Here is a 24,176-nt window from a genome sequence, read left to right on the forward strand (position 1 = left end):
CCCTATTTTTTGTATTACATTGTTACAGTTTACAGAACACACACACATAACAATCACTGTTCGAAGACCTCATCCAATTCTTCGGAGGTAGAGTGTGTGCCCAGGATACAGGAAGCATTTCCTCTCTAGATCACGACACTGAGGCACTGGAACAGGAAACTGGCCACTCTTGAGTATTTAATTTTCCTAACGAGTTCCTCACCCATAATAATATACAATACTGTACAATATAATAATTATTTATTTATATATATACAAGAAGGTACATTGGGTTTATGAGAGTACAATACATAGCATTGATATTTTTACATTCTTGTAACTTGCTTAGCTAAATGAATTGTGGGGTTCAGTCCCTGAGCCCATTATGTGCCTCTGTAACCCTTTCCACAAGATGGGTATGGGGTGCATAATAAATGAACTAAACTAAACTTGCAAAGTCACTAGCACACATAGCATTTTGGGCATGCACACATACATACATACATACATACATACATATATATAGTTAGATAAATAGAACCCCCACTCCCCGAGACCAAACTATTACCCTTTCCAACATGCAACACGGGGCCACATGTGACGCTTGTCACATGTGACCCAAGAGTCAGGATCCCAGCTATAGGCTAACAGCTACAGGTTGTCACCAGGATATCAAAGCCCTTCAGTATTAAGAGTTGTAAACAAGAGGAATGAGTTAAATGATGTGATTGAAACTGCCTTGGTACACAATTTTAAATGCAAATTACAAAAAAAAAAAAGAGAACACCAATTGTAATTACAAAATATTTGAAAGAGGAGACCTGATACTTGATGCCAGACTCTACAGAGGTCAAGGTTAAAGCTAAAAGTTTTGGCTAATCATCCAAAAGTCACAGGCACTTTGTTTTGATTTTTTGTTAAATTCTGTTAGTCAGTTATACAAAAAAATAAGAGGCACAATTCAAATTTAATTATTGCATGCACATTTATTAAATAGGTAAAAGGCAGATAAAACAATTTCAACTTAATATTTTTATTGATTCCATGAAATACTTGAGAATTATCTATGTATTGTACTTAACACTAACATCAAGGAAATGATTAAGTCAAAATAATTAGGAAAATAAACAATTTCAAAATAAATTCCTACCGCTCATCATGACACTAAAGTAAACAAGAACAAAACATTAAGGTAGCAAAGGAGGCTGACTTCTGCAACAATATACAGTATTTGTACTTTAGTGTGTACACTGTTAGCATTAAATCAATTTTTTTTTTTTTTGAGATATATACAAGAGTTGTTACATTCTTGTAGAGCCACTAGTACGCGTAGCGTTTCGGGCAGGTCCCTGGAATACGATCCCCGCCGCGAAGAATCGTTTTTTCATCCAAGTACACATTTTACTGTTGCGTTAAACAGAGGCTACAGTTAAGGAATTGCGCCCAGTAAATCCTCCCCGGCCAGGATACGAACCCGTGACATAGCGCTCGCGGAACGCCAGGCGAGTGTCTTACCACTACACCACGGAGATATAATTAAATGCCATTAATACTGAAACTAAATCTGACTAGGTCCGTGCTCTTCAGCAAGTCTTTAAAGCGGTACATTTACAAATTAACCAATATAAAGAAAAGAACAAGCAAATATATCACAAATTAGAGAGCTGCAGATAATTCTCACAAAAAATAATAGGATCCATTTAGATTTTTCACATCTTTGACAATACAACATCCAGTTTGTCTGTTTCTCTTTCTAGCCATTTCCTTAAAAAAATGAAAAAAAAAAAAGTCAGTAGAAACAAACATTACACTGACAGCAATTATAAAATCATTTTATCAACTGCTTGGACAAGAGCACTAGCAATCTTATCAAGGCAACATATGTATACAATATACCAAGTTTGATCAAAGGTTATGTTATTACTCCTCAAGGACATTTGGTTCAAAGATAATCGACTACGACAAAATTTAATAACCAGTTTTCAGTCATACGATGGATATGTAGCAGACAAATTCCACACATTTTCAGATGCAATAGAGTATATACCAGTACCTTATTTAAATTGTCATGAATGTTACAAAAAACTAATGTTTTCTAATTGTTTTGTTGAGCGACTTGTATCGCAAACCTGTTATGCAGATTGACATTTACACACGAGTAATGAAGATACAAATCTTGGTGCACATTGAAAATTTATGTCATCTGAAGGAAGAATTTATAAGATAAACTTTTAATTTACAACTAGATTTTGAATCTCTACTGGTCTAAGTACAGTGTTAAAATGTGTAAATTGTTGAATTTACCAAAAAAATTTATCACCAGTTAAAACATTTTATATGTGGATCTACAATGCATTTTGTGTATCCATGAACATTACAAACCAACTGGTACTGTTACAGTATACAGTTGAAAAACTTTATCATTACTACATTTAATTACACACTTGCCAATAACTACAGTAGAACTACAGTACTAAAAACTGACCATTTTATGTATAGAAAACCTCAATTTAAATGTTTGAAAAGTATGGACTCACATGTATAGTTACTTGTGTAAAGGAGGAAATGTATATGTTTATCTCTCAGAATGTTTGGCAATATGTTTATTGTTTGTGATGCGTGTCTATGTATGTATTAACACGATGTACTGAACGGGGTGAGAATAGCTTCAGCTACCTCATCCCTTTGTGTGTATTTTACCTCAATAAACTTATTTCAATTTCAATTACATGTATAGTACAGGTTTTATTTACTAAAGGATACTAAAAAAAAATAAAACATACAGGAGTGGCTCACATGGATATTTAACATGATTTCTTTCCATATTTTCATAAAGTATTACAGTATTATGAAATAATAAAGTTTGTGGTGTATGGACAATAAAAAAAGTGAGCTGCATATCAGTACAAGTGATGGTGGCATTGTCTGCATATTTCCTTATCTTTACCGTAGAGCATATACATGATAGTATAATCACACCCTCGTCTGTTCAAATTATATAACTGTGTAGATGGCACCACTCTTAGAGATGATACAATGTGCTGTAATCATACAGCACTATTATCAAACATGTATTATTACAGTATGGTGAGTTGTCACTATCTGCGGTGTCAGACGAGTGAAAAATAAACAGACTTTAGGAAATTTGTGTAATGCATCCCCTGTTTAACCCATATACAGTAATCCTCAAATCAATTTGCATAAAATTCATTTGCACAAGAATCTCCAGGAAAGTGTACCTCAAACACTTTGAGAGTTCACTTTAATGTATTTACAGTATATAGAAGTTTACAATAGAGTCAAGCCTAAATAATCAGAGCAAGAAATATTAGTTAGGTTTCAACTCTTAGATCTATACATCACCCATCATATGACAGTAGGCGCTCTTTAAAAGCCTTTTCTTAAGATTGTCAACTGCCACCTTACTCAAAGTGCCATCTTGGCGGCTGATTAACCCATCAGAATTTTCCCAAGTTATAACATATTGTACGTACTAAAAAACAAAACACAGCCAAATGAAATACATAATTACAATGACATTACAGCAGTTGAAGAACATATTATTTTATATAAATTAAATATCTAATTTGCACATTATGTCTTTAAATAACTGTTCAAAAATCTTTAATGACTAAAATGAAAATGATGCACACTTTAAATAGGAAAAGAAATGATTAAAACTATAACCCATAATGGCATAATACTTTCAGAGTAACATTAATAATGCCTAACAGGTGTGTTTTCCATATTTTTATATCAATACTTCAAAAATCATACAAATGAAAGCTAAAGGAAAATATATAACTGCAACTATTCTGAAAATGAACCATTATCATCTCTTAACTACTGTACATTGCCTCCTCCACTTTGATAGAAAAAACAAATCTAATTCATCCAATTTGCTAGATTATTTGATATCAATTTACTTATCAAGAGATATCCATCACAAACCATCAGTGAAACCTGTGAATTTGCTTACACAATCTCTGTTTTCCATTGTTACATGCTCGTATAGACACGACTCACTACACTACTGTGAGCGTTTCTCAGAAGTTTTAAATTTAAAGGGCTTCGATAAAATACAACAAAACTGGTTAAACAATCCTTGTAAATATTTATTGTATGTATGTACCTTACCTAAATAAAATTGTATTGTATTGTATTGTATTGTATTGGTACCTCATACAAAGTATATCAATGGCTCTTCTCCCTTCCCAAAGGTATACTGCCTAATAATATTCTGATCAGAGATTGTAAAGCTGCACAGCAAAATATATTATCCATTATCATAATGCTCATTTAAACAAAATTATATTCTCTGCTAGGAATACTTCCTCAATATGAAACAGGTGAATTAATAATTGTAAAAACCTACAGAACATTTACTCACAAGAACCTGGGATTTATGTCATTAGCATACAAACACCTGTCTTACCCATTAATAAACCATTTCAAATGAGGTATCCATACTGAGGTTACCCAATTACTGTACTTATCAAATAGCTACGAGTCAAGCTTTTTTTTAGCTATGTTCGTATAAGTTTCACGTCAAATTGCTTATATATTTCTCTCTCTTTACATCTAAATATAGTACACCATTTATTAAAATCTATATTCAATAACTTTATAAGATATATCAATGTTATTTATGAAAGCTAGATTACATAAACATACTCCAAACTATACTACAGTACCCAGGCCACACATTAATATATATTTAGCACATCTTTTAAGGCAAGAAGTTAGCTATTCAGGGTCATACAATGGCAGTGATCAACTCTAAAGAATATAAGACAAATAATGCCAAAGTCATTTTGGGACAGTTTACTGAAGAACAAAATTTAAGTTTTTCCTATAATAAGGTAAAATACATTCATCAGTACAGTACTTCAGATTCATTAATAAAATGACTTAATTTTCTCTACTAATTTGGACACCGATTTGTTCACTTAATATTCGCAAACATCACCTATTTATTTTCCTCCAAACACAAGACTAATGAGAACAGTAAAAGGTTTACAGGCACAAGAGCTATGCATGCAGTCATCTTGGCAGCAACACAAGTCTAAATTTCACATGCAAAATAACACACAAACCAAGAAATTAATAATATGATTTTGAGCACTATGGTAACAAAGAACAATTCCTTATAATAAAATCTACAAAAAAATTGCAATGAAATGACAATACACTGCGACCTCCCAAATCTGGACCTCCATGTACTTGATCACTAAATAACAGATCAAAATAACTACCGAATTTCCCCAAATTTGTACTTATGGAAAAAAAATGAGAGGGAAATGTGGTGAAACCCATATTGTCAGTTCATCACAAATTTATAATTTTTTCATATTTTGCTAATCTTACTTTTTATTTTTCAATTACTGTATTTGAAACAACGAATTAATATTTTGTAAATGATTTGCCAAGTTTGTAATGTACTATAAAGTGCACAAATAAGTAAGTAATTTTCTGTGGGGAGCCCCGGTGGCTCATCTAGAAAATGGCGTTTCATTACATTCAATGCTGGTTTCCTTCCCCCCCCCCTCCCCCCTTCCCCAAGGCATCCAGACCTACTTTGAGGGCAACCTTGAGGTTACCTTGAGGTGCTTCCGGGGCTCAGCGTCCCCGCGGCCCGGTCGTCGACCAGGCCTCCTAAAACAAGGCCAAGGCAGACAAGACAGGCCAAGGCAGGACAAGGCAAATGTACAGGCTACATACGTTTTCTTCATTTGTTAGCGCACTCTGACCTCGTTACTCAAGAATTTACACTGGCTTTTATTTTGATATATCGTTACAGTATTTGCGAGTTGAATCCATGTTGTGCGGTAGGAGTAGTATGGAAACATCAATCAAGGGGTAAGAGCCTTATCATCGATAAGAAGGCAGAGTAATTAGAAGAATATGACCGTGGCTGGGCTTGCAATCATCTGGTAAAGGGAGTATGGCACTGGTACTAGTGATGTTCCCCCCCCCCCCCAAAAAAAAAAAAAAAAAATAGCAAAGGAAGCAGATGACGCAATTTGTGACTATAATGGAATGCAGTGATGAAAAGTGAAAAAAAGTGAAAAAGTCTCAACAGTATCATCCAATTTCTCATGCTATGATTTATACAGCATGAATAGGTTCGAACGCTCATCACAGCCCTTATGGATTTATGGATTTACACAGCATTGTAGCCTGGGGCTTGCTGAAAGAACAGCTTTTGCAAGGTAAGGTAAAGTGATAATCAAGAAAAGCACTAAACCAGTATGACTATACAGTATAGCACTCCGAACGGGATACGAGAAGGACCTGGGATTGGTCAGAGGAAAGGAATGGTGCCCAACCACTTGGGCGATCAGAGATCGAATGCCAATTTGCAAGAAATGAGGCTGTTGGGGACAGCTTTAGCAAAGCATTCACATTTTAAGCTGGGTCTCTCCACACAATCATTCCATTAATGTTAATGCAGGAGTTAATAGTACAGTGCTCTGTATTTAATGCCGCAACAATAAGGTGGAAGATGGCATGCCTAAAACCATTTACTTCCACTACCATAACCTTGACTATATTTAAAGCTCTAAAACAATAACAATCTTCTAAAAAAGTTACTCTTCATCTTCACTTGTAAAGTATCTGTAGTAGTACATGTGCAGATGCAAGCCATGTTTAAAGTAATTAACCAAAGATAGTTTTTTGCCACTTTCAGTTTTGTAAGGGAGTGGTATACTGCATATTGGTCTTGGTTTGGTTCCAGGCAGATATACACACACGGAAACAACTATACAGTACACATAACAGAAGCCACACCACATTCAATATGATAGACAGCACAATGTTCAGCCAAGGTTATGGTGTACCATTTACCTACTTACCAGCCAGGATTACTGTGTACCTTACACCATATATACCAGCCAGGGTTACTGTGTACCCTTTACCATATATACCAGCCAGGGTTACTGCATACCCCTTACTTTTATTTATTGGTGCCAAGACTGCTCTTGCTGCTCAATTTCTAGAATAAACTTGTATTTCCTTACTTTAAGAATCTAAAGCATTATAAAACTTATCAGTGAGGCACTAAAAAAATATCTTCACAAATTTGAACATTTTCCTCATATTTTTAAGATTACAAAGCCGTTTACAATGAAGGTGCATTTTTTTTCATACCAAAACAGACTCCAACCGAAGATTTCTACTATCACCTTGTCTTCTTCATGACAACACTCGTGGTTTTGTACTTATACTGAAGCACAAGCAAGCAACTACTGTAAGACACTGCTTCAATTTCACTCAAGTTTACATGATCTATAAGCATCACAGCTTTGAATCACTAAACATGTACAATTGTAAGTTGTTGTGGTATTCATATAATCAAATGCACTAATCACACACAGAGATCACACTAACGTGATGCATCAAATGAACACATCCACAAGGGCCGTGACGCGGATTCGAACCTGCGTCCAGGAGCATCCCAGACACTGCCTTAATCTACCCTGTCGTAGCTCAGTCGATTAAGGCAGTGTCTGGGATGCTCCCGGACGCAGGTTCGAATCCTCGTCACGGCCCTTGTGGATTTGTTCAAATGTACTAATTTCTATTAACACATTCAAACTACCTAACACACACACACAGAATTCTCATGAAATATACTCCTATCAAAAAAATTGTCCCGACTTATTTTCTCTCCTAGCCATTGTTCCTTGTATTTTATGACTTTGTGGGCCATCAATAAATGTAAAATAAAGAGATACAAAATAGTTGTTAAACTGGTTTGATCCGCAGGAAAAACTTCCTTTCGGGATCGATGCATCTCTCGGGTTAATCCAATTTGTAGCCTCATGCACAAGATAGTGCTGTGATTGGCTGTTGTCATGGTTACCTTGGCCAGGATTCAACGAGCATTTATTCATCTACCTGTACTTACAAACCTGTACATCCTTTCTCAATATTTAGTGGCTTTGTTTACATTCATTAAATAGTTTACGAGCATTGAAACTTTCAAATCTAAATTTGATTTTTGCTATAAACAGCCTCCCAGTGTTTTGGGAGTTCATAAACTGCTTAATAAACAAAGACACCAAAGGTAAGGTAATTATCAAAAGAAGGCACCAAACTGGGAAGGCTATGTGGCACCATCAAAGTGCAAAATAATCAGAGGGCGCTAAATATCACCAAGAATGCCAATATGAGAACAAAAACGCATAAGGCGAACGATATCAAAAGTATCCAATTCCCCTAGAATACTATCGAGGGACAAGTGACCGCGAGGGACGGTCGGAAAGCAAGACACACGCTCGTCCTGGAAGTCCAAAGCCACCAAAAATTGAGAAAACATGTACAGGTTCACAAAGAGATGCATAAATGCTCGTTGAATCCTGGCCCTAATTGTACTTTATAGTTTTTCAATGATGCAAGGTTTCCTTCATAGCACATCAACTAAAGTTTCATTACAAATTTTTTGGTATCTTTGAAAAATTAATTTTTTTTAATGCTTTGTTGGCAAAAATAAATACTGAATGTAAAAACAATGGAATGACAAAATGTGTGGATTTACTGTTGAATATGCCAATAGTCAAACTACACCCAGTTCTATAATTGCAAATTACTATACGACTGCAATCCATATTACAATTTTCAAGTCTCTCGCACTAAGCAGATGGTATCTACTAATCAGTACTTAGTATTACTAAGCACTACTCTATTGATGGTATAGCAATCTCTTTCAACAAGAGACCAATTGTTATAATCTACACTACATCATATAATCTACTTCTACAACTTTTAACAATGTGTTTCTCATCATTTCATTTTGAAGATATAACACAAAAAACTAAATGTGGTACAGTCGGCAGAAAAAACAATTGTGCATGTTAAACAGCCAATTAATTTTGAATATAGTAAAATAAAGATATCCACTACAATAGAAGTTATTATTATATATAATATTACAACATATATTACTTTATTATAAGATAATGTTCCATATATTAGAGTATATAATATATTGTAGAGTATAGAGTACTGTATATTATATATAATAATACAGTACACACTTTTTTTTTAAGATTTATTTATATTATCCGGTATATATGCACATAATCCACATAACACATTTATACACCTTCAGTGCTCCATTATGTACCAGAATTTATATGTATAGAAAATGACTAATCGATCGAAGTTGCAAATTTACACCAAGTTTACACGCAGCATCAAATCAAAAACTAAAGATGCACTGGAGGAGCTTACGAGTTTACATCACACACTGAAAATAATATCCGATATCATTCAAGGTGAAGCAAATTTCCCTTACAGTATACCCACTAGAAAGATGCTATAACTCGACATTATTTTCCTGCTCATTATGTATAGTTTCACCTTGCATTGTGCTGGCACTACGCCTGTTTGTAGTGTACAGAAGAAGACTAGAGGTCATATTGTTGGTTGCCATGACTACAAAAATGAGGATCCCAATCATCACAATGAGCGTAATGAAGACGAATTTCTTGGCTGTACGAAGTTGCTCTTCTACGGCAGACTGGCGATGAAGAAGCTGATCGATCTGAAATGCAACAAAAATACGAAATTCACTTTTCCAAGCAGAAAGAGTTTGTCGCTCTCAAAGGGCAAGTATCCCGAGTGTCAGGCAAGGTTCATATACCAATAGGCAGGACAACATTCTAGGCACTGGAGACGACTCAACCCATCAATAACGGCTATCAGTGGGGGGAAAAATACCACCAAGAACCACCCAGAAAACATTAAGCACCAGAGACTAGCTTTGAATTAAATGGGGTGACACAGCATAATCTCCAGAAAACACTGTGCAGCTCTCAGCAAAATTGCAAAAAAACAGAGGCAGTACATGAGCTGGTTGTGGAAATTAAAAGGAGGTAGGACAAGGGGGGATATTAATGGAAGCTGGACACACAATCAAGCCTAAATTGAATCCAAGCAAGAGTATATACAGTATATATATATATATAAATACACTGTACATACAGTGTGTTTGTATATGAATACTGTTTGGGAACACACACACTTTATTTCGATGACTGACCTTTGACAAGAGCTCAGGAGAGACTGATGATGATTTTAAAGCGGAAGTTGTCAAGGCATCAGAGGCAGCATCTGCAGCAGAGACGCCAACCCGTAGACGTGTCTCAAAGAGTTCCTCTTTAGCAATATTCTGGAGTATAATGAAAAAGACTATTTGTAAAACTTAAATTTTTTCCTCATTTACAATGAAAATTAAACTGGCAATAGTATTATAAATACGATGCTTTCTCTATTAGTGACTTGTGTATCCCATGCTAGCTTTTAAAAAATATAAAATATAATTTATGCCTGCTAACCTTAAATAACTGAGAAATTTCCTGAGAGCTGAGGTTACTTGAGGACGCTGGAGCTCCCATCACAAGAAACTTGTCACGAACTAGAGCTGAAGGTGCCAACTGTTCACTCACAGTTACACTAATCTCCAGTTGTATGCCAGCCTCCAGAATACCTACTGAAGGACGTACACGATACTTCTCTGGAGATGTAGTCTTTATCTGAAGAAAGAATGCAGAAGTGATTAGTCTTAGAAGTAATGGTAAAAAAATGCTTACAAATTTCTTCCACTATACTGTAGCCATTCATCCTTTTCAATTACATTAGTCACTTAGACGGATTGACTTTGATGAAGCATCTATTTGTCAAGCATTTATCAAAAACTAAAGTACTGTATATGGCTAAAATAAATCCACAACAAAATCAAGCTAGATATGGTTTGATGGAATGAGACCCCTAAAGAAATGTATTTCCAGTCTAGATATCTCGGGATGGTGTAGCGAGTAGAACTTGCCGAGCTATGTACAGGCTCATGGTTGGGGGTTATGTCTGTGTTTACTTAATAGTGACTACAGAGGAGCAGGATCTACATCTTTATTATTTTTGTACCTGGTCTGTTTTATATTTTAACTTGCATGATGTTAATAAGGATCTTTGGTGTTTGAAGTTGTTTGACAGAATGTCTTTCACCTTTGAAGTTGTAGACTAATGTGGTCTTCATGACTTCTTTCAGTGCATTCAACTTGTTTACAAGTCATGTCTGCCTGTTCTATTTTGCTTTCAATTTAAAGATGCTGGCTTTGTTCAGTTTGTCCATTTCCTTCTATTTTAAATGTAATCATATCATTATCTTTGCTCTTGTTCTTTTCTAAAGTTGTTCTTGTAGTTTTGTCTTCTTAATTCAGGTTAATTAATTCAGGCTTAATTGTCTTCTTAATTCAGTCTTGTCACAATACTGTAAAATTCTGACTAATGGTTCAGCCTACATGCATCCTCTATCACAGGGAAAAGGTGCAAAGACATACAACTAAATGGCTCCCCGGAACTGAAGGACAAAAGCTACGAGGAGAGGTTAGAGGTATTAAATATGCCAAAATCAGAAAATAGAAGAAAAAGAGGAAATACTATGACCAATATGTACAAAATAGTAACGGGAATCGACAAAATTGATAGGGAAGAAATCCCGATACCTGGTACTTCAAGACCAAATAGATTTAGGTTCATGACAAATAAATCTATGATGAATAGGTCATAGTTTTAAGCTAACTAAACAAAGCTGCTGAAGAAATAAGAAAATTCACTTTTGCAAACAGAGTGGTAGACAGTTGGAAGAAGTTAATTGAGAAGGTGGTAGAGGCCAACACTATCAGTATCTTGAGGTTATCTTGAGATGATTTCGGGGCTTTTAGTGTCCCCGCGGCCCGGTCCTCGACCAGGCCTCCACCCCCAGGAAGCAGCCCGTGACAGCTGACTAACACCCAGGTACCTATTTTACTGCTAGGTAACAGGGGCATAGGGTGAAAGAAACTCTGCCCATTGTTTCTCGCCGGTGCCTGGGATCGAACCCAGGACCACAGGATCACAAGTCCAGCGTGCTGTCCACTCGGCCGACCGGCTCCGGCTACAGTAGTTTCAAAGCATTACATGACAGAGTGCTGGGAAGATGTGACACCATGAGCATAACTCTTATCCTGTAACTACACTTAGGTAATCATATGCTGTCTTCAGGACAGCAAAGACGAGACGAGCAAAGATTGGTGGGTATGGGGAAGCTACCAAGGCTGCCCAGAATGGAAAATTTCATTACAATCAGAGAGGACATAATGTTTGGGCAAGAAAACCCTAATTGCAGCATAAATTCAAACAGAATATGTGTGAGAGACATTATGCCAGGTAGTTAGGTTCAGCCTATAGCCTGAGATAGCTTAGCCTTTGAACAGGCATAAAGGAAACAGGATTGGCAGTCACAGCTTGAGAAGCTCAAGTAGCATACAAATAACTTCACTTGGCATTAACAGGACCGAGGGATGACTTATCTCTGGCCAGACAAACCAAGCACCTAATACCAGAGGAGCCTGATCAAATGCAGAGGAATTGTTCTTATCCAAAAAAAGAGTGAAGGTTGGAGATAGTAATCACCCAGGACAAAACCCCTCATGCAAAGAGTATGAAGTTTGCAAACACAACTCTCAGAAGCCTGAGCCAGCAAGAAAGCCACCTAGAAAATGCAATTATCAAAGGAGACAAAAAACTGCAATAAGGACAAAAGGAAAGACCCTGGTCCAGGGAATAATAGACTGCAAAGGAACAGGTGCATTTATGAAACATATCATGGGGAAGAGCAGAAACAAATAATGCCTCATTAACACTTTCGCCCGGCCATGACGCAGCATTGCGTCATCCGTTTACTGGCGGTAATTCCGGGGATGACGCAGCATTGCGTCATCCACTTTAAATAATCGCCAAAAATCAGGTTTTTATCCGATTTTTTTGGGACTGGTTTTAAAATGTGCGCCGATGTCTTCCCATTTTCTTTGTTGAGCCTCGTGGCCCTCAGGCAGCTTGGCACATGCCGTAGGCCCATTGTTTTCGCTCCACTGTTGTGACCAATGTCGCCTTCCCTCGCATCTCAAACGTGTGAACATTTCGGCTATTTTCCATGGCTATATTTCTTACTGCGGCTTTAGAAACTATCTACACTTACTCCACGATGGATAGTGATCATGAACAAGGCCCTTCCAGGAAGAAAATTGCGAAAGAAAGGCTTGAAAAGGGCGGGAATTGGGAGTGTAGCTGGAAGGCGGCTGAGCGCTCACTCGCGGCTAACGCATGGCCCGTCTTCAACTCGTCGGCGGTTGGAGCGTGACCAGGTTTTTTTATTTTATATGCTAATGTTCCTCTAGAGAATTCTATTGCAAACCCATTGAGACCAAAATGAAAGACTTAGGATAAAAATTGAGGTGACCAGAGTGAAAATAGTGAAAACATTTTATCGCGTTTGCGCGCTCCTGGGTAACTCGTTCGCACTTTCTCTGTTTGCTGCGGGTAATTAGCCGGGCTTTTGGAGTTTATATGCATTTAGTGCTGTAGAGAATTCTATTGCGAACACAATGATACCAAATTTAATCTCGTAGGACGAGAATTAAGGTGACAAAGTTGAAGAGAGTATACACTTTTCAGAATTTACGCGCACTCCCGTGACACCCTGGGTCCCATATTGCACAGTTGAGGGGTGGCGAGCGGGGTGCACCAAAGTGTTAAGCACATTAGAAAGAGGAACCCCCCAAAGACACATTACAGATTGGGGCAACCTCATTCCACTTTAGAACACTTATATGAGAGAAGCAAGTTCATTTCTCTAGAGTAAAAAGGATTGTTAATTCAACCAGTTGGAACCCAAGATCTTGGGTAAAAAGAAGTGCCAGCAGAGCCAAACTTCGATATATTTGGTTGCTGTGGCACCAGCCTTGGATGCTCACTCAGTACTGTGGCCTTCACACCTGGGAATGTTGCCCACCATTTTTTTTGGTGGGCAACAATGGCGTCTGTTTACAAGAGCCCCTGAGGAAGCTGATGTGAACCCCATGTAGTCACGGGAGTTTTGAATCATACACTAAAAATAAAAATACCGGAGGCACGTTGCGCACCCCCCCTCGAGGGCCTGCAGGCACGTTGCGCAGTTCAGTGGTTAAGCAAAGATTATTTTAATTATAAAGGTACTCTCCTGCAACACTTTAGACTATGTATAAACTAAAGGTTTTAAAAGTTGAATTTGTCAAACCAAGTAACAATAAAACACTAAACAAGCAAAACACTTTCATATGTGAAGCACTTTCAATAGGGCAGGAAACCCCTTTGTATTAAAACAAAACAAAATACAGCTACATTCACCTAGTTACATGAAAACACTGTCTAAATATGAGAAAAATGCCAGGCCCTAGAAATAGTCTGTATGACACATGGAAACTCTTTGTAGTGCAGTTTTAATTAAAAAGATACACAACTTACTAAATGCACTGCAAATGCCTACCTTGAAAGCTACAGGGGAAGCAGTAGGATTGGTCAGTACTATATTTGCTGTAGCACCAATGCGACAATTACTAAACATCAGCCCTTCGCTTGGTTCAATTTCTATCATCACACCTGAAAGAGAGAGTATACCATCAGGTGAATGTGATGGCATACAAGTGATTATCATGTGAACTGGAAAGTCTTAAATCTCAAATTAATGCAGGCGATGAGTCACAATAACATGGCTGAAGTATGTTGACCAGACCACACACTAGAAGTTGAAGGGACGACGACGTTTCGGTCTGTCCTGGACCATTCTCAAGTCAATTGGGAATGGTCCAGGACGGACCGAAACGTCGTCGTCCCTTCAACTTCTAGTGTGTGGTCTGGTCAACATCTCAAATTAATAATACCCCCCTTCACCTCCCATCCCATCTTCTTTTGTCCATTTATGCCATTTACCCTTAACAACTTTGTTATGTTTTTTACAAACACCAGCTCTTTCTACAGTGCATTTTGGTCATCAACAACTATTTGAAAAGGAATACATAATTATCTCATGAATTATTATTTTTTTTTTTTGGAAAGGTCACACTTTGGCAGAACCAAAGTGTGTTTGATTAGATTATATCACGCAGACTAACAATGGCATCGATGGTACTCTTTTGGGAGAGAAAGCCAAACTGACAAGGACTTAATATGTTGAATTTTACAAGATAGGAAGAGAGCCACTTGTAAATAGTTTTTCAAATATTTTTGATAATATAAGTAGATTAGATATCGGTCTGTAATTGTTTATGTCAGCCGTATAGCCTCCTTTATGAACTGGCATTACTTGTGCCTTTTTCAGGATATCAGGGGAAAGTATGACACTATAGATTTATTGAATACCAGAGCTATGGGTGATGCAAGGGCATGAGTGGTACTCTTGTATACCATAGATGGTATTTCACTAGTGTTCCCAGCTTTGGTTATTAGTAAACGAATGATGGATATAACATCTGCCGGGCTGACTGGTAAAAGGAGAAGAGAGTTAGGATAGCTGCCGGTAAGCTATGTAGTAATACGAGTCTAAGTCTGTGGGATTTTTCTGGCAAGGTTACCACCAACTGATGAAAAGAAACTATTAAATTCAGTTGCTGTTTCTAAATCTGTTGCAAGTGTGTAACCATCCTTGGAGAGTTTCATCTGCTTGTTATGTGATTGTTGTTTAAATCCTAGGATGTTTGAGATGGCTTTCCATGTGATTTTCATGTTTCCTTTTGCTTCTTTGAATCTACTCTCATAATATGAAAGTTTTGCTCTTCTTATTATAGTTGTAAGCATTGATGAGCATCTCTTAACTAATTCTTCTGTAACCAGGCCAATCCTATGTTTTGTTTCATATTCAGGTTGTGTCGATTGCTTTTGAGTATGCCACATGCAAGCCAGGGGACGTTTAATCTTTTGGCAGTTACTTGCTTGGTGAGGAGAGGACAGTGCGTGATGTAGAAGCTTAAAGTTTTGGAAAGGAAGATGTTGGCTAATCCTGTGTATTACTGAATTCAGATTCCCAATTTATATTGTAAAGTGCATTTGTTAGATTGCCTATTGCGGCTTTGCTGTGTAACCCGAGGGCAAATTTCTTGGTATCCGACGGTGTTATGTCCATGTTTACTATGAGGAAGGTAAAGAACCTAACACACCATCAAGTACGTAATTATAAAGAGAACGCACCAAGTTGGGGAGACTGTGTGGCAACCTGGTCTGGAGGCCTGGTCGAGGACCGGGCCGCGGGGACACTAAAGCCCCGAAATCATCTCAAGATAAGAAGATAACCATCGAAGTCGCAGGATATTCAAAGTGCACTAAATATCACTAAAGATGCCATAATACACCATCACAGGACAGTTCACTATCTAGAGCTCAGATGTCTTACTCCCTCCTTGGGCATCCTCATCTCAAAAATGTACCATTACTTACTCTTGCAGCCAGCTTACTGTGAAAGTCACATTATCAGATTTATTTGCATGAATCAAATACAGTACTGTACCTCTTTTCTAACATCTGGAATCCTATCACAAGTTTATGTGAACACTACAGTATACCATATTATAGCCATGCATTTACAAATTTGATTGCTCTCGAGTTTTAAATTTGTTTACTTCCTGTGGGTTCTTCTATTTATTAACTTCATTTTTTACTTTTGTAGAAACACTCATCATCATCTCACTCAGCCACAGGCACACACAGGACCAAAGAGCCAAAGCTCAACCCCTGCAAACACAACTAGGCAAGTGCAACTAGGCAAGTACACAACTTTGGTTATATCCTCCCCCTCAGCTGGTGGTAAGGAAATAAACTGACCTCCATTGGTTGCAGCTACCCGTTGACCCTGTAGTTTACCCTTCAATGGCGAGAGTGGTGGCAAGGCACTTCCTTCCGCAAAATGAACCTGAAAATATAAATATTTGTTTCTCGGTAGAATATTAAACATGGTGCTAATGATGCAGGAATGAGAGTACCAGTTGTGGTTTTAACACTAATTTCATTCATAGCCAATTTTTTTTTCTAGAGATTAATATATACTACAATATTAGATTAAGTTAGGCAAGATTTTTTTTTATATTCAGTTACTTTTTAACAATATCTAAATAAGTAAATAAACCTGGTAATTGTCAGTGAATATATTATTTCACCGTTTAAAGTGGTGAGAAACTGCTGTCAAATAGCACAGCAAGAAATTTACGAGATGATAGTATCTACTGGATTATGTAGTCAACCAGATAAACTGGTAAAAGACTATCAAATAATTTTGTAACAGTATAAACAAAGCCATCATTATTTTATTATTTTGTGATAATCTACATCTCATCGTGGCTAATATTCTTCTGGCAAGTCACTTTTACAAAACAAAATCAAATCTCACTTTGCGGGACTCTAAGTCACCATTGGAGATGGGTTCATCCCCTGGAATAAACTCTGGCTCAAACTGGTACTCGTAGTTGTCGGTGCCGCCCCAGCTGGCCAGACACTGGTCTAGGTCCACAAAGTCCTGTATTGACTTCTTGTCAACAAATTTGATCTTCTCTATTGATTTTGGAGGCAGCCACGTCCTAATAATTTTCCACATAGCTGGAAAACGACAAAAACATGCACATACAGTACAAAAACTGGCCCATTGATACAGCCAAGTAAATACAAAAAGCAACTTGAGCCAAGCTGTCCCAGTTGGCCCCCAAGAAAAGTTTCACTATGTTCTCTGGGCCACAACCATGACTGTCAGGCTAAAACTGTAACAGAACCGACTTTCTTGTAGTCACAAGTTTGTCAAATTAAGTCTCCACTTAATAACCTACTACCTACCTACCCCCCAAAAAGGTAGTACCCAGATGGCACCTGAAATTAAAACATGGTCTCTAGACCGTCATACCTATTACATTCTTCCTTACATTAAAATGTTTTTGACAACTACAACAACCTCAAACTGCAACACCATGGAATCAGGGTTCCATAGTGTTGTTCCAAAGTGAATGCCCTTCAATACAGTATTTACACTCTTACCTCAGTGACCGGCACCAGTTTGTTTGTGAATGATGCCATTTCTCCCACCGACAACTAACACAGACATTCCTCATGGTTGTATACCTGGTCCAGATTCACGAAAGCACTTACGAACGTGTACATCTTTCCTCAATCTTTGACGGCTTTGGTTACATTTATTAAACAGTTTACAAGTATGAAAACTTCCCAATCAGCTGTTATTGTTATAAACAGCCTCCTGGTGCTTCGGAGCTCATTAACTGTTTAATAGTTGTAAACAAAGCCGCCAGAGATTGAGGAAAGATGTACAGGTTCGTAAGTGCTTGCATAAGTGCTTGCGTAAGTGCTTGCGTAACTGCTTTCGTGAATCTGGCCCCTGGTCCACTCCTCTTTCTCATTGAGATCAATTACCCATCAACTGCTACTCAACACCTTATGCCAATTCTATTTGCTTAATATTTATATATCACAATAAATGTGCTACAGACAAAGTGGATTTCATTAGAAGTATACATTTAATTGTTATATATGAACAAATATCTCGTTAACAAAATAGAGACAAAGGTGCGTACTCACCGCTCAGCAACCATGGCATCTCAAACACGATGATGTAGTTAAGGAACCAAGGATAATAATTCTTGAAAAGGGTAATCATATACTGAATAAACTCCATATCCATATTCTTCATTCCAGTATCACACATGTCAAAGAACACAGTTATCCATTCTCCATTTTCCTCTCTGAAATTTTTTTAAATTATAATTATGTTTAAATATGTAAACACAGTTGCGATAATTATACATCGAGAAACATTTTGCCCCTGGTATATTCATTTGCCCATTTATTTACATACCTGTCAACATTATGTCTAAACTCATTAGGTACAAATTTCATCATACTTTCACTCTGCAGGTCACTATCAAGCTTCAGAAAGACATATCTGCTTTGCAGACAGACCAGCACCGGGCAACAAACATCATTCTTGAACTAACTCGACTCCAATACCAAGAACGTTTGAAGGCCACAGGGCTAACAACACTGCAAAATGGACATGACAGAGCTAAACTCAAAACTTTTAAAATATTGAACAACTTGGAGGATATTGATCCAGACCACTTCTTCAAAAGGTCAGATGTAACACAAACGAGGAGCAACAGATTCAAGCTCAACAAACCACAATGTAGCACAGAAAGCAGAAGATGCTTTTTCACCTACAGGGTTATAAACCCTTGGAACGGCCTACCTCCCTAAGCCATAACTGCTAACACTGCTGAATTTTAAAATCCAGCTTGGTAAAATCATCAGGACAAATTGGAGACATTTGACAAGTTGCTGGTTTCTTGTCCTCATCAAGGCCACCAGATAGTGGCCCCTTAGGTAGCTTCAGGTAAATTCAAATTTCTCCTGCCTTCAGTAGTAAATATGTTAAGCAGGTACAAAGAAAATATCACAGTTTCAATAGCATCTTTGCAAAAATTTACTATATAAAATTCAACCTCTTTTCCTGTTCAGATAATACAGTACTTTTTGTAACTATGTGGACCATCGAACATATATTGACATAATGGACAATTAGAATTTGGTACTACTGTACTGTATTCACTTTTAGTGTGCCCAGAAAAAATAAAGCTAAAAACCAAGCTTAAATACTCCTGGACTAGTATAGCACATATATGTACTATGTTAGGCCTCAGACAGCAGGCATTAGGCCGAGGATGGTTAGGTTAAGTTTAATTAGCAGCATTCATACAAAACCTTTACCAATTTGTCCAAATTCAATAGTACCAAATTCTACTTTTTAATTGTTCAATATGTCAATATATGTACAATGGCCCACATCGTCTCTGTAAGTACTTGTGTAAAGGAGGAAATGTATATGTTTATCTCTCAGAATGTTCGGTAATACGTTTACTGCTTGTGATGTGTGTCTATGTATGTATTAACACGATGTACTGAACGGGGTGAGAATAGCTTGAGCTACCTCATCCCTTTGTGTGTATTTTACCTCAATAAACTTATTTCAATTTCAATTTCAATATCTAAACAGGAGGATGGGAGTGAAAAAATTATATCAAGTAACGAAGCTTATTATAAACGAGGTACGTATTTATAACAATGAGAACAGAGGAACCGTTTACCTTTCCAGCCTTTCAAGCCAGTATATAAAGAACTTTTTGAGCAAGTCCATGTCAAGAACGCCTTTCTGATGGTGACGTACTGCAAATATCAACATCTTGCACCCATCCTTATCACGATTATGTGCATACATGGCACCTTTTGCAAAGAACTCTGGTGGTATACTCTCCACAGTAATTGCTGAAAAAGAAAACTGGGTAAACAAAAAAGTCTTATTTATAGATACCAACAAGCTCCACTGGTCAGTGGACATACCAGCCTCGGTGAGATGAACCTTCGGGACAATGTCTACACAAGGATCATGTGTCCATTATTCTGCATGGTCAATCAGGTCACAAGTCCCAAGTAAGTACAGAAATAAATTAAAAATGAGTAGTGAATGTTGGAATGAATAAGGCAGTTTTAAGAAGTAAATGAATTTTTTTTATAGAAAATGTAAATTTATTGAAATCATTGTACAGTACAAGGTTGCAATGGAAGTGGCTCGCAGAAACAAAACTGAAACCAATTAGCTGTGCAGTATATTTGACCTGGTTGATCAGTCCAGCAACCAGGAGGCCTGGTCGACGACCAGGCCGCGGGGACGCTTAGCCCCGGAAGCACCTTAAGGTAACCTCAAGGTAACCTGCCCTAACTGCACAGATTTTCACACACAGAGCTCACACTAACATGATGCATCAAATGAACAAATCCACAAGGGCAATTAATTATTAATATAGTCGATTAAGGCAGTGTCTGGGATGCTCCCGGACGCAGGTTCGAATCCTCGTCACGGCCCTTGTGGATTTGTGCACAGATTCTAAATATGGCATCAACAAAGAGGAATAGTTTTGAAAGGCTATCATTGTTTACAGAAGACTCAATAAGCAACTGGGAATAACAGAAACGGAAACAAAGTACCATATTATACTGTTCTTACTATTGCACTGGTTTTCATATCTCCACTTGAGGGTTTCCATCACCATCTCCAAGGCCAACTTCTGGTCATTGTCGTGATGCATCAAAAATCGTCTAATGTATTTGTCATCATTACGTATTCTGTTTACATCTTGGGGATCGAATACCAAACCCTCAGAGTCAACCTTCTGCAGTGCAGCACTTCGAAGTTGGTCTATTTCAGCTTTCGTTGGTTCGGGAGGTACTGAACTCATTTTACCTTATGCCGAGAAGTTGTACCTTTGACTGAAAAAAATAGGAACACACAAATAGAGGTGCAATATAATATATTTCAGCTAAAAGTATGATCATTACAGTACTGTACTGTACTTACATCTTAAATTAACTAAACTCCAAAAACCCAGAATGTTCGAACCTTGTGGAAAATCAGATACCAAAATTAACTACTCATAAAAATGCTCAGAGTACTATGTAGAAAGTATATATATTTCTCATGTATAACGCTAACCTCATATCATATTCTAAGTAAGCCAATATAGCTGGTCTTAAACTATCTAAACACAATGTGCCCTAGCCTATCTTAATTTAAATTCAGGGTTCATTATTCTGACAATTTTCAATTTTTTCCTGAATAAGCACTGTACTTTGCGAGATGTACAGAACCAAAACTATCAACCAATTATTGTACTGCTCAGTCATTTATCATAAGAAAATAATATGTTAACAGCATTTTCCTCTTAGAGGTCTCTTAAGAGTCTACAGAGGTAGACTCTTAGAGGTCTCTAAGAGTTTTTGTATCACACATACAGTACACACAAACATATGCACTTTGCAACAAACATCACTTGCATACTTCAGTAATAATCGTGGCATGCAATGCCTTGTTAATCAAGTGTAATCCTTCTATTCAAAGTCCATCTGCTCACTCACACTAGCAGTTGTGAACCCAATCAACCGAAACACCTCTTTTTTTTTTTTTTTCTCCAAGTGCATCCAGTATTATCAACGTTTCAAATTTTCAGAGCTCGTGCACCACAGTATTATTTTAGGTAACATTTAGCAAGGGCAGGTTTAGCCGAGGACTAAACTAACCCAACAGCAGTTAGCTCAAAACTGTTGTTTTTCTCTCCCTAAGCAGCAAATTATATTTTCTTTTAGGTAAAAAAACAATAGTGATCAAAGCATTTAGTGCTAAAAATTACCATCTCGGTAGTACGATAAGCAAAGTACAACTTATGTTGTAATTTAGACTTGAGGCTAAGTATTGCAACTTTAAAACATGCATCAGTTACTTAGTTTACACAATATGTTTCCAATCTATACTTTCCTGTGAATTAAAGATCAACATATTACTGATAATATAAAATACAGCTTGTTTACTGATGTATATCAAACAAGCCTCACTGGCTTAACATCTTGGAAGACATTTCAGTAGCCCAAACACACACTTAGTATCACACACACTCAGTATCCTGTTTAGGTAATTACACACTTAGGTAATTACTCCACACATCTTCAGATGCTAGATCACGATATACACATACATACATAAATGATATACATAAATTCACTTTATAAAAACTGTATTTGGTACTCTTGTATCCATTCAATACACCAAACACTATACAATATGTTTCACACATATGCACATACTGTTAACAGGTTAGGTGCAAAAATCAGTCTGAAGTGATTTTGACATACTAGTGTCATTATACCACAGTGGGTATGTGCTATACTTGAGCAACTAGTATGCTGTTAGACCATACTAGTGATTACCGTAGTGGTGCGAGTATGTGAAGCAGTCAGTGTTAGTGCCTGGAGTGCCAAGGTCAGACTGGCTGCCAGCCATGACCACAGGCTTCTATCACGCATTACAAAAGATTACAGCCATTACAGGCAATAACACATACACAGAGATGATGGAGGGATTTGGGAGGATATATATATGTAATCTTGTATACAGGGAACACGATCAAATAACCCAGCCAATCTCCAACACACCCCTCTCAAAGCTACAAGACCCCCCCCCCCCTCTTACTTCTGCCTCATTTACCTCGTAAGATAACCTCTCCCTCGTTATCTTGGCCTGGTGGTTAAAGAGCAGCAGCAGTAATAGCCATGATAAGGATAAGACAGGAGGAAGATCTCCCCCTTAAGTGTCTCCCGTACTCGTCTCTCTCACCAGCTGATCGCCCTTCCCCTCACAGTAACCTCGCTAATCACAACAACAATAAACAATAACTGCCAATCAGTGCATTGAATCTTGTAACTAGCTCATCAAGATTATAACTTGTTTAGCTAAATGATTTGTGGGGTTCAGTCCCTGAGCCCATTATGTGCCTCTTTAATTCTTTTCACTGCCGCCCTCAAGATGGGTATGGGGTGCATAATAAATGAAGTAAACACTATATTACCATATATTTAGGATTAAAAAACACACACTTGTGTGCTTGTGAAATTGATGTCAGGACAAATATTGACACATTTCACAAATACACCCATATATATATATATATATATATATATATATATATAATATATATATATATATATATATATATATATATATATATATATATATATATATATATATATATATATATATATATATATGACAATGTCAGACCACGGAGGAAAAATGAAACAGGAATTTCCTTAAGTACTTTCGTATATTAAATACATCTTCAGAAGGTCTATATATATATATATATATATATATATATATATATATATATATATATATATATATATATATATATATATATATATATACAATCTGTTACTGGCACACAACAACCTGGCACAATCTGTTACTTTTTAGCAACGTATGCTTAGGTGTACCAAATAGAGGAGGCAAGACACTGGCCCCATCCATCAATAAAGCAATTAGGGATTTTGCTAGGACTGACAACCTAATCCGCCTCCCCAAACACCGCCGCGCCAGACCAAGTAAGATCTTCAGCAACAACAGAAAATTAGGTACCCAAGTCAGCAGGAAAATTGAAGAGGGCAACACAGTCGGGGCACTCAGGTTGATCACAGGGACAAAATTTTGCCCAGGGATGAAACCACAGCCCAAGCACTGAGAGAAAAATACACCCCTCAGGGCCATAGGGGGACCTCTCCCGCAGGTCAGGGTCCCCCCTAACCAGGAACCTCTCGTCTTCCGGGAGTCAGAGGTTTATAAAGCTATCGTTTCATTTCCCCCGGGCTCCTCAGGAGGCTACACAGGGGTAAGACCTCAACATGTGAAGGAAATGGTGAACCCTGTTCTTGGCCCAGCTGCAGAAGCGCTCCTGACAGAATTCACA

General features: G+C 37.4%; 1 protein-coding gene and 1 long non-coding RNA gene across 4 annotated transcripts in view; one reads left to right on the forward strand and one right to left on the reverse strand.

Moving 5' to 3' along the window:
- The window catches only part of LOC138354721 (uncharacterized), a 416,665-nt gene that overhangs the window by 310,526 nt on the left and 81,963 nt on the right, over positions 1 to 24,176 (forward strand). The gene's annotated exons all lie outside the window — the stretch shown is intronic.
- LOC123768972 (motile sperm domain-containing protein 2) lies at positions 997 to 23,215 on the reverse strand. 3 transcript variants are annotated; one of them, XM_045759876.2, is made up of 10 exons: positions 22,919 to 23,215; positions 20,888 to 21,150; positions 19,971 to 20,148; positions 18,409 to 18,572; positions 17,219 to 17,424; positions 16,657 to 16,744; positions 14,330 to 14,442; positions 10,323 to 10,520; positions 10,028 to 10,156; positions 997 to 9,529 (listed from the first exon to the last, which is right to left on the reverse strand). In XM_045759876.2, exons 2-10 carry the CDS (start codon positions 21,117 to 21,119, stop codon positions 9,302 to 9,304), a joined length of 1,536 nt encoding a protein of 511 aa, XP_045615832.2. In that variant the 5' UTR covers positions 21,120 to 21,150; positions 22,919 to 23,215; the 3' UTR covers positions 997 to 9,301. The 3 variants fall into 3 exon arrangements, with proteins under 3 accessions (XP_045615832.2, XP_045615834.2, XP_045615833.2); XM_045759878.2 differs by lacking the exon at positions 22,919 to 23,215 and adding an exon at positions 22,776 to 22,887; XM_045759877.2 differs by lacking the exon at positions 22,919 to 23,215 and adding an exon at positions 22,642 to 22,780.

This window comes from Procambarus clarkii, chromosome 64, assembly GCF_040958095.1.
Source record: "Procambarus clarkii isolate CNS0578487 chromosome 64, FALCON_Pclarkii_2.0, whole genome shotgun sequence".
Taxonomy (NCBI): Eukaryota; Metazoa; Arthropoda; class Malacostraca; order Decapoda; family Cambaridae; genus Procambarus; species Procambarus clarkii.

What these genes read in the sequence shown, in the direction of transcription:
- LOC123768972 (XM_045759876.2), bottom strand. Translation starts at nt 21,119, where the DNA reads ATGAGTTCAGTACCTCCCGAACCAACGAAAGCTGAAATAGACCAACTT. An exon ending in GATGCCATGGTTGCTGAGCG is followed by an intron (nt 17,425 to 18,408) that starts GTGAGTACGCAC and finishes GTCGTTTTCCAG; the next exon opens with CTATGTGGAAAATTATTAGG. An exon ending in GTGACTTAGAGTCCCGCAAA is followed by an intron (nt 16,745 to 17,218) that starts GTGAGATTTGAT and finishes TTATATTTTCAG; the next exon opens with GTTCATTTTGCGGAAGGAAG.